We start from the raw sequence: 10,639 nt of genomic DNA, 5'->3' as shown, positions 1-10,639 counted from the left end.
CCCACCTCTGCACCACTACCCCAACCCTCCCTTCAGTACTGCTAAGCCTGCCACTGCTAACTTTTGAATGGGCCCTCCAGAGATGGGTGACTGGAAGAGAGGGTGGAAGAGCAAGGAGGACAGCAGACTCATGGCTACGCAGCCCCTTTCCCAGTACATACTTATACAGGTGAAATATCCCTTATCCCAAGGCTTAGAACCAAAAGCGTATGGAGTTTGGGGAAGGTTGGTATTTTGAAATGTCTTCCTGTACATATTGAGATATATGGGGATGGAACTCTTAACTGCTGAGCCATCTCTCCAGCCCAAAGATTTATTTATTATTATATGTAAGCACACTGTAGCTGTCTTCAGACATACCAGAAGAGGGCGCCAGATCTCATTACAGGTGGTTGTGAGCCACCATGTGGTTGCTGGGATTTGAACTCAGGACCTTTGGAAGAGCAGTCAGTGCTCTTAACCGTTGAGCCATCTCGCCAGCCCCATGGGGATGGAACTCAAAAGACATGGAATTTTCTGATGCTTCCTGTGCACCTTGTATGCAGACTAAATACTGTCTTACATACAAATTAGTATGCACTGTCAGCAGTGGAATATTCCATTGTGGTATCATATGGGCACTCAATATCCTTCAGACCACAGAGTATTTTAGATTATGTATGCTCAACTCATACCTGTTGGGGTATATGTGGTATACACACACACACACACACACACACACACACACACACACACACTACCTAGCTGTGTAGAAACAGAGGGGAGTCTGTGAGCGGCCTTACCAGAGGCAGACTCCACCATGGCCTTCATCTTCAGGGAAAGCAGCTCTGTCAACAGGTGGATGGATTGCCGCTGGAACTTGTGCAGAGTATCTTGGCCATTGGGCACCAGTTGTGCAGGGGTAGAGGTGGGGGGGACGTACTTCCTCCCACCGGTGGCTGTGAGCAGTAGTGGAGATGTTGGGGCAGGCAGGAGCTTCTTCTGCATAGGGAGGACCTGCACTGGGATCACTTCTGCAAGCACCACTGTAGGAGCTCCAAAGGTGACCACCAGATCCTGAATCTCCGAAGCAGTGGGCACTGCAGGGTCGCTGATGAGCTCCTCCCAGGTGAACTCAAAAATATTCCTAATGCCTTTTGGGATGGAAATGCCTGCGTTGCGGCAAACAATGAGGAGTTTGGAGACGTGAGCCAGCAGTTTGGGGGCTGTGGCTGAGTATTGCAGGTACAGTTCTCGGTTACTTTTGACCTTGTTCATGTCGTCTGGGCAAGCATACTGCTAGGTGACGCTGTCCATCTCAAAGGAGAGGGACACTCAGCTGTAAAGACTCAGCACTCTGACAAGTGAAGAGATGGGTCAGAAGCTCTTACCTACAGAGAAATCTTGGGGAAAGATGGAGTGCACATGCAGAAATCACCCTCAGAGGTCATTGAGCCATCAGTTTCTGTCTCAGAAGGATAAGAAGGTTGCTGGTCATCCTTTCATGCCAGAATAAAGTACTGCTCCCCTCCCTCATCTTCCCAGGAACAGCAATGTGAGTAAGCTACACTAGGACAGGCCTACTGCTAAGGATGGGTCCAGAAAAGCTCCAGAGAGGGTAACAGAACTGAGTACCTAAGGTAGGAAACTTGGGAGCTAGATGAACAAAAGGGCCACGACAAAGAGGGAAGTCTTACCACACCTTTTGTTGTTAGCCACCTGAGCGTGGAAGATCTGCCTGCAGTCTACTGACAAAAGCCTGTAAAAACAAAAGGATGCCATTGGCTCTCTCCAGAGACAAGGAACATGGGAGCTCCTGGTCACAAACCCGTGATGGGCATCCGATGACTCAACATGTTCAGACTAGGCCAGACAGAAAAGCCAGGAGGACAATGCAACCCCACAGTTCAAAATCTGATACTACATCCCACCAAGCCTAGGACATTGGCGACTGGAAATGCAGTTAGAAGGATGCCATTGACTGGGAGATGCATCACCTCAGCAGAGATGTTAGTGTGGAAAACGTATACCCTTACATTAGGACTGTGGGAAGCATTTTCCCTCTTTAACAGAGCTGCTCAAGGTTTCTCTGTGTTCAAGTAAACATTGGGGGCCTTGAATTTAGCAGATAACACATTTATGAAAATACACACTTTCTGGATTTTATGCTATATAAACTCTTCTGGATCTTATGCTATATAAGAACAGTGCCTGGTTGCTTATTTCTGAGGGCCTTCATAAGGATGTGAGCCTCTACAGTAGGGCAATGTACAGGAGTGTCCATTGAGAGAAATTCAAGCAGGACTTTCTTTCCTCTCGTGGCCTTTCCAGCATCTTTATTCAGTGTTGGCTCATCTGTCATCTATCCAGAAGCCAATCCAGCATGTCAACCACAAGAGCAGAAGGCAGGCTGCGGGCTGTGTCAACCACAAGAGCAGAAGGCAGGCTGCGGGCTGTGTCAACCACAAGAGCAGAGGGCAGGCTCCGGGCTGCATCCTCCCACCATCCTTGGCAGTGAGGGCAGCTGTCTGGCCATCTCTTTTTCCACTTTCCATCCTGTCCACTGGCAATTCTCTTTGCCTTTTCAAGCTCTGACCTTGGAAACTATTCCAGGATAGTTCCTCAGGTAAACACCTGCAGAGCTTATACTGAAGGTCCATGGTACTCCTCTCCAAGACTTTTGCTGATGAGGAACCAGAGCCCTTGATTGAGAGATGTCTTTCCCTAGATTCAAAGCATGGAGACTTTTGCAAATACTACACCACTTTCCCTGGCCTTGGAGCTATCTTTGCCTATCTATCAGGAACAAAGTTCCCAAACAACGAGAGTCCCATAGGACAAAGCTAACATTCTACAGCCTTGAAGACAAAGTGGCTTCCTGTGTCTACTTGCTGACCTCTGGCATTGCCATTTCTCAGCTTTGCAGACACAGAAAAATAGATTTGTTCTGGAATGATTAGTCCACAGAACAAAGACCCCATTCAGAATCTCAAGCAGCAAGGCACCAAGCCAGAGAGCTCTGACCCTAACTGTAAAGGATAGATGATGGTGATGATGATGACAATATTTCTTCCCTCATCACCCTCACCATCTCCCCCTCCTCTTCCTCCTCTTCCTCATTCCTCTTCAGTCAGGACTCAAATGAAGAAAAGAGGTTGATTAAGCAGTCCCTGAAATTGTTCAATGTCAACTAATTGGAAAACTTCTCCCCACTTCCTCCTAACTAGTTCCTACCATTTGAGATTTATTATGAAGACATGCCATACAAATAGATAAATTTATATATGCATGGTTATGTGCAGATGTATATGTATGTGCATGGAAACATGGGAAGGCTAGAGGTCAATCTTAAGTATTGTTCCTCAAAAGCCACACACCTTGTTTATTTCTTAGTGGGACCTTGGAGTCACTTGTAGGCTAGACTAGATGATCAGTGAGCCCCAAGAATCTGTCTCTCCCCAGTACTGGAATTACACTACCTACTACAAAACACACTACCACACATGGCAAATATGCTACTGGGTGTCAAAACCAGGTCCTCATGCTTCACAGCAAGCAAGATATCAACTGAGCTATTTCTGAATACCCCAGATTTGGTTGCTCTGGACATTTAATATGACGACATGAATTATGTGGTCCTTCTTACCCTCTGAGGAACTATTGGTACTTGATGGTTACCAGGAGGAAGTCATGTTTGTCTGAGGATATGGCCACTGGTATGTTTCACATGTACCAGTTGGACCCACACACATGTACATACCAGTTGCACTAATTGGTCTTGGTGGGCATGGTGGTTTGAATGAGAAATGTCCCAGGCTCATTCGTGTATTTGAATACTTGGTTCTGAACTCTGGGAACCTTTAGGAGGTACAAGCTTGCTGGCAGAAGTATCATGGGCAGTTTGCTTCTGTAAGTTGCTTATAGTCATGGTATTTTATTACAGAAATGGAAATGTAGCTAATATAGTGAGCTTTAAAGGCAAAAAAGGAAAAGAAGACAGGAAGTTATCAGGTGAAAAGATTGGGGAAGTTCAGAGGCAGTTAGTAGGAAGAAATGGGGTTGAGTAGTATGACCAAAGTACATTATATGCATGAATGAAATGCTCAGAAAAAAAATTATATATGTGATCCTTAGTGATGGTTTGTTTGTCACGATTTTTAAAAATTTTATTCATGATAGGCTAGGCATGGTGGCATATACATTTAATCCCAGCAATCTGGGAGGCAGAAGCTATCGGATCTCTGAGTTCAAGGCTAAATTAGTCTACAGAACAGGATCCAGGACAGCCAGGACTACACAAAGAAATGGTGCCTCAAAAAAGTGGTTTTTTGTTTTTTTTTGTTTTGTTTTGTTTTTCATTCATGAACTGGAGACATGAATCAGCAGTTCAGAGTAACCCTGGTTCAATTTCCAGCACCCACATGGTAGCTCAGAGCCATCACGAACTCCAGGCCCAGGGTATCAGGCCCCTCTTCTGGCCTCTTCTGGCACTGCACAAAGAGTGTACAGACATATAGGCAGACAAAACACACATATACATAAAACAAATGATTTGAAAATTTTACCCATGTGGCAGCATGTGTAAGAATGTCATTATTTTTTGAATTTTATTGCTGTTTGTTGAGACAGTCTCACTGTTGCTCTGGCTTGCCTGAAACTATGTAGACCAAATGGCCTCAGGACTCCCAGAGATCCAACTGTCTCTGCCTCCTGAGTGCTGTGTGTCATGGGGCTGGAGGAATGGCCCAGTGGTTAAAAGTACTGGCTGCTCTTCCAGAGGACCCTAGTTCAATTCCCAGTACCAACACGGTGGCTCACATCCATCTATAACTCAGTTCCAGGGGATCTGATGCCCTCTTCTAACCTTAAGAGCACCAGGCATGCATGTGGTACATAAGCATATAAGCAGACAAAACACCCATACACAAAATTAAAAAGCATGTAACACCACACCAAGTCTTGTTTTTCATCTTATCATCTTGTTTGTGCATGTGTGTGTGACATGTATGTGAAGGTCAGAGGACAACTGTGTAGAGTTGACCCTCTCCTACCTTTACATGGGTTCAAAGGGTTGAACTCAACTTATCAGCCTTACACATTAAGTACTTCACCTGTGAGCTATCTTGATAACCCTTATGTGTGTGTGGCAGGGGGACACGTGTGGGAGGGTACATGTGCATGTGCATGTGTGTGTAAGTGGAGGCTACAGGCCAGTTTTCTTGATCGTTCTCCTTTTCACATTTTTTTTTAGACAAGGTTTTTCACCAAAACTAGAGCTGACTGATTGGCTACATTGGCTGGCAAACGAACATTAGAGATCCTCCTGTCTTTGTCTCTCCCTGTCCCCATCACTCCCTCACACCACACTGGGGCTGTAGTTGTGCCAGGCAGGAGTGGTAGGGAGCAGAACTCAGTATCTCATTACTTATACAGAAGGCATTTTATTGATTGAGCCATTTCCCCAGGGCTCAATGTCTGCCTTTCTGAAGAACTACCAGACTTTACAAAAGCAGTAACCCTGCTTTACAGTCACCCAGCAATGTTATGGAGATCCCAATTTCTACCTGCCCTTATGAACAGTCTTGTCACTATTATTGTTTTGATTCTGTTTTGATCTGGTAGATGTGAAGTTAGTGATTTGATTACAATCCCATGTCTCTAATGACATTAAACACTTTTTCACATGCTAATAAGGTATTTTTTAAACTTGGGAACATATCTACTCAGACCTACAGGCCAATTTTTTTAAAAAAAAAGTTATTTTAATTAAATGCATAGATACTATATCTCTTCAAAATTTGTATAAAAAAATGAGTGTCTTACTACACTGTACCTATAAGATGAAGATAAAGCTGTTGGGTAGAGGACCTTGAGACTTATCTTTAAAGGAGGCTGCCTTTAAGGAAAAAAAAAAACAAACCCACTTTTCAGTCACTGCCCTGCTCGCATGTCTTGCCTGGAATAGATGAAATGGGTGTCATTTTGAACCATGAGGTTACCTTGAAAAAAGGAGGTCATGAGCTAGGGGTAGCTGTACAGAACAATAGAATCTAGACTCCTGAGAACATTGTGGAACCTCACACCATCTTTTTTACCTGTCTCTAAACTTCTCTCATGTGGGGAGAAGGGGCAAATTTTGGCTGAGATTTAAAAGGAGAGAAGACACATATCCTTCCCTGTAGTGGTAATGAGCCAAGAACAAAGTTGGGTAAAAGTGCTGAGTACTCAAAAACAAAAGGAAAACAGGCTTCCCAGGTCATCTGGCCCTGCTTTTCTAGTTTCTGGTTCCCTCTGGTTTTGGTCAGAAATATTCCTATAAGGGTTTGATATGTAGAAGGTGGTTTGTGTGACTGCCCTGTGAGTAAGCAAGGCTTCTGATGAAAGCCTTCTGATGAAAGTGTTCATCCTTGCTGTCCTCTGAGCTGCTTGGCACACAAGACAGTACTGGAGAGACGCTAGAGAATTCTCCAGCAGGCAAGAAAACAGGCCACACAGAGAAGTGCATCTTAGCATACAAGATGAGGGCCAGTATGCATCCTGCTCCACCCTGTTATGCCAAGGCTCAACAGGAAACCCTAGTAATGCACTCTTGGGGTACTAACCCTTCTAAATACCTAGCTCCTCTACAGGGACATCCATTGTAGTGTCAACAGGCCCCACTGAGATGAATTTCCTGAAAGGATTAATCAAGAATGTCTTTCCATGTCAGCAAGTGATCCCACTTCTCAAACTGATACTCAAGGGGACATTTCAAAGGCAGAGGGAAGATGGCAGAGTGAGATAACAATTTAAATCAATCTAAAAGGTGCCCTGGCTGGTTCTTTTCTACCATGTCTGAACACTGACCTGTTTTGTTTCTATTATTTTGATGAACTACTAGGCAGCAAAAATAACTGAGCAGTTCAGTTTTAGAAACCTTAAATGAAAGCCAACCAGCCACATGTAATGTAATGTAATGGTACATTACACACTGCACTGACCAGTGTTCCCTGGAAATGTAAACTAGCACCCACAGAGCTAGAGAAAGACTTAACAGTACAGATTTTTCTATGGCTGGAAACAAGAAGCCAAATGCTCTTTACAATTCTCAGAATACCTGTAACCTGGGAGATCAGGTGGTGAGCAGAGCTGGGTCTTTTCACAAAGCTTCAAGCCACAGTGACTGTTGAAGGGTGGAAAGAGTGAAGCGAGTAGGGAAGGAAAGGGTGGGCACCATGTTCCAGCTCAGAGAAGCTTAATTCTGATAGTGTACAAGACACAGAAGAGAACAAAGCCTAGCCTGGGAAGAACGCCTGAAAGCAGGCCACAATGACAACAGCAAGTGGGTCTTGGAGCTAGGGAAAACACGGCAGTTAGAAATGGATTTAAATTAAAAAGGAGGGAGGGGAAGAGGGAGGGAGAGAGAAAAGAAAGAAGGGAATGGGGAAGGAAAGAGGGAGAAAAGGAAAGGAGGAAGGAGAGAGAAAAAGAAAGTGGGTATTTAAACTGAGAGTGACGACTATGTGTGGACTCTCATTTTCTATACACGCACGTGCAGCCTACATATAAGGAAATGCAGAGCACTAACACTCTGCTAGAGGTCAGGGTTTAGTTTATTTTTAATTTAATTATTTTTGAGACCACATATCACTATGTAGCCCTGGCTGAACTGAAACTCACTATGTAGACCATGGTAGTTTCAGAGATCTGCTGAGATTAAAGGCATGCACTGCCAACCTGAGCAAAGGGCATGGGTTCGTATGAAAACATGGCTTCACCTGAACATCTTTACTTTTCAGTTTCTTAAACATTACCATCAACCCCACGGCCACACTGAGCCCTCACCAGTATACATGAACCAACCACTCTTCAAACACGAAGGCAGATATCAATAGCCACCACCAGCCACATGAGTCCTCACAGCCACATGAGTCTCTTCTCACCATTTTCAAGCCAACAAATCATTTTCAATTCTTATTACTCACCTTGGCTATGTAGCATTTTATGTGAACAGTCTGGCATATAACTGACTCAGCTTGTCTTATTGGCTCAGAAGGAAACTTGAGCCACATATGGTGTGGCTATCCTGTTGTGTTAACTGTAAAGACCAGTACCCACCCCTGTTCCAGATTCTAAATTCCACTGCCTCATCTATATGTCACAACCAGACCAGCTGAACAGCAACCCAGGGGAATGACCCAAGCCTTTGGCAAATGTATAGCTAAGTGCAGCAGGCATCTCATGTATATGAATTCAGACACTCTCTTTGGGGAATTCTGCAGGCCAGCAGAATGATTCAGTACACCAATTCAAAGGAACTGCGCCAAAACACACAAGGCCCAGAGAAGAGGTTACAATGAAAACAAGGAACTCAAAACAGTCTTTTCCCAAATGGTTTGCTCTGCTCTCTATACATGCAGAGAAGACCTGAGGACATTCTCCTGTAGGCTTAACACTTCCAATGCAGACACAGTCATAGGTCTTGGTTGTGCACCTGGGAGAAACTGGCTTGCCAATCTTTGGTCATTAATAGGAAGCCAATATGCAGGAACCACAAAGCCAGCAAACGGTTATTTGGAGCAGTCCTGCATACAAGTTAGCACAACAAAAGAATTAAACTTCAATTTCACTGATTTAAATTTAAAACTTGGTGGAAAGGGGGTAGGCAGCTGAGTAAAGGTGCTTGGGAAACCTAGCAACCTAAGTTTGAACCTGGAACTAACTCATGTAAAGGTGGGGCAGGAAAACCAACTCTATAAAGTTGTCCTCTGACCCACACATGTGCTGACCCCATACAGAGATACACATAGTAACAACATTTTGAACTTAAGAGTTGAAACTGGAGCTCAATGACAGCACACTTGACAAGCATGTGCAAGGCAAACCCGACACCTCAAAAAACACACCACCAAAAGTTCTTAAATTTAAAACTTCACTCAATTCAATTATCAGAAGATTTAAGTTTGGGACAACCTGGATATGAATTTAGTACTTTTCAACTGCTTTATGATATCTAAATACAGATAAGTCTATCTGGTGAAAAATGAGTGGGCAAGCTCAGCTGCACTGTGGGCTACAGTGCACTCTGGGACTTAATATGAAAAAAATATTGAAGTGTGGCTTAGCAGTTATTAGTGTTTGGTACTCTTGCAGAAGATTCTGTCCCTAACACCACAAAGCAGCTTTACTTGTAACTCCAATTCCAGGAAATCACACTCTCTTCTGTCTTCTGAGGGCATCAGGTACATGTGTGGTACACATATACATGCAGGCTTTCACACATAATATAAAAACAAAAGCAGGTATGATGGTACACACCACTATTGCCAGCATTTGGGAGGCAGAAGCAGACTGATTTCTGAGTTTTTTACAAGCTTGGTTTACACAGCAAGTTTCAAGATAGCCAAGGATTATACAATATACAGAGCCCCTGACTCACTTTCTCTCTCTCCTTCTGTCTGTCTGTCTGTCTGTTCCCCCCTCTCTCCATATATATACATATATATACATATATATATACATACATATGTACATATATATATATATAATTTTTTAATGGTTTCTGTATCCTGAATGTATATTGAGATGTTCTGAATATACTAGGTTCAATAGAAAAAGTTAATTTTATTTTTAAGATATGGTTCTAACAAAATTGAAAATGGCCTGGAAATGTAGTTCAGTTGGTACAATGTTTACCTAACATGCAAAAATAGCCCTGGGTTAGATACCCAGCAAGACATAAACCAGGTGTGGTAGTGCACACCTGTAATCCTAACACTCTGGGGACAGAGGTACACACAGGAGGATCAGAAATTCAATACCAACACTTCAGCCTCCAGTAGCTATCCATCCAGCCACACTGTGTTCAAGGTGCTGAGGACAAGTGAGCACACTCCTTGAGGCTCAGGAATATCAGGAAAGGGAACAGAGTGCCAAAGCTAGAAGACAGAGGACTGAGAAATGTCCTCCTCAGGGCACAGAGGCCTAAAAAAGACTGACTAGCAAGGCACAATCACTGATTGGGGAAGGGCTCAAGGGGCCCTATCCCTTCCTGTCCAACAATTGGTTGGGATGGATTCTGATGGAAAGGCAGTCATTGTCTAGGTCCCAATAGATACTTCACAGATAGTCCCTAATAAAATCAGTGGATCCCAAGACAACAAAATGAAAAGATGGGGAAACAAAGGACTTGTGGCAAAGAGGGGAAGTTGACAGGGTAGAAGGAGGTCTGAGGAGGAGGGCAGAAAGTGAGGGGAACAATACATTATGTACATACATGTACGAAAATTATCAAAGAATAAACTACAAAATGTTCAACCTCTGCTACATACCAACTTTGAGCTACACGAAACTGTCTTCCAAAAAAGGAAAGAAACAAAACGAAAGCGACACATTGCATCCTATGAAGCCAATAGTCTTAGTGCATGGATCTGAACTCTGAGGACTCTGCTGCCATCTGCTGGACAGCATGGCATGAAACTGGTCCATGAGAAACAAGTTTCTGAAGCAGATTTTAAGCTAAACCTGAGGGACTGAAACATGAAGATACAGCTGGCTCTCTGTATCTTATACAGAGCTTTTAACTGGTGTAGTAAAGAGTCTAGAAAGAAATTTAAGTCTTCAAAACCCCAGAGAAAAATGACCTACAAGTACTAGTTGAGGTGAAGATAACTGAGGTACT

The 10,639-nt window shown here is 43.7% G+C and overlaps 1 protein-coding gene across 5 annotated transcripts in view; it reads right to left on the bottom strand.

Moving 5' to 3' along the window:
- The window catches only part of CUNH3orf20 (chromosome unknown C3orf20 homolog), a 45,468-nt gene extending 36,965 nt beyond the window's left edge, over positions 1-8,503 (bottom strand). The window contains exons 1-3 of one of the 5 annotated variants that reach the window (XM_031382601.1): positions 7,944-8,503; positions 1,682-1,738; positions 783-1,444 (exon numbers count right to left, since the gene is read on the bottom strand). In XM_031382601.1, coding sequence (XP_031238461.1) covers positions 783-1,257 — 475 coding nt within the window. In that variant the 5' untranslated portion in view covers positions 1,258-1,444; positions 1,682-1,738; positions 7,944-8,503. The remainder of the gene's footprint in view (positions 1-782; positions 1,445-1,681; positions 1,739-7,943) is intronic. The other 4 variants (XM_031382599.1, XM_031382600.1, XM_031382597.1 and 1 more) reach the window with 4 other exon arrangements.
- Between the last annotated feature and the right edge of the window lie 2,136 nt (positions 8,504-10,639).

The sequence above is a fragment of the Mastomys coucha genome, unplaced genomic scaffold (assembly GCF_008632895.1).
Source record: "Mastomys coucha isolate ucsf_1 unplaced genomic scaffold, UCSF_Mcou_1 pScaffold20, whole genome shotgun sequence".
NCBI classification, from domain to species: Eukaryota; Metazoa; Chordata; class Mammalia; order Rodentia; family Muridae; genus Mastomys; species Mastomys coucha.
Note: the sequence above shows the minus strand (reverse complement) of the source record. Positions and strands in the feature narration are given on the sequence as shown.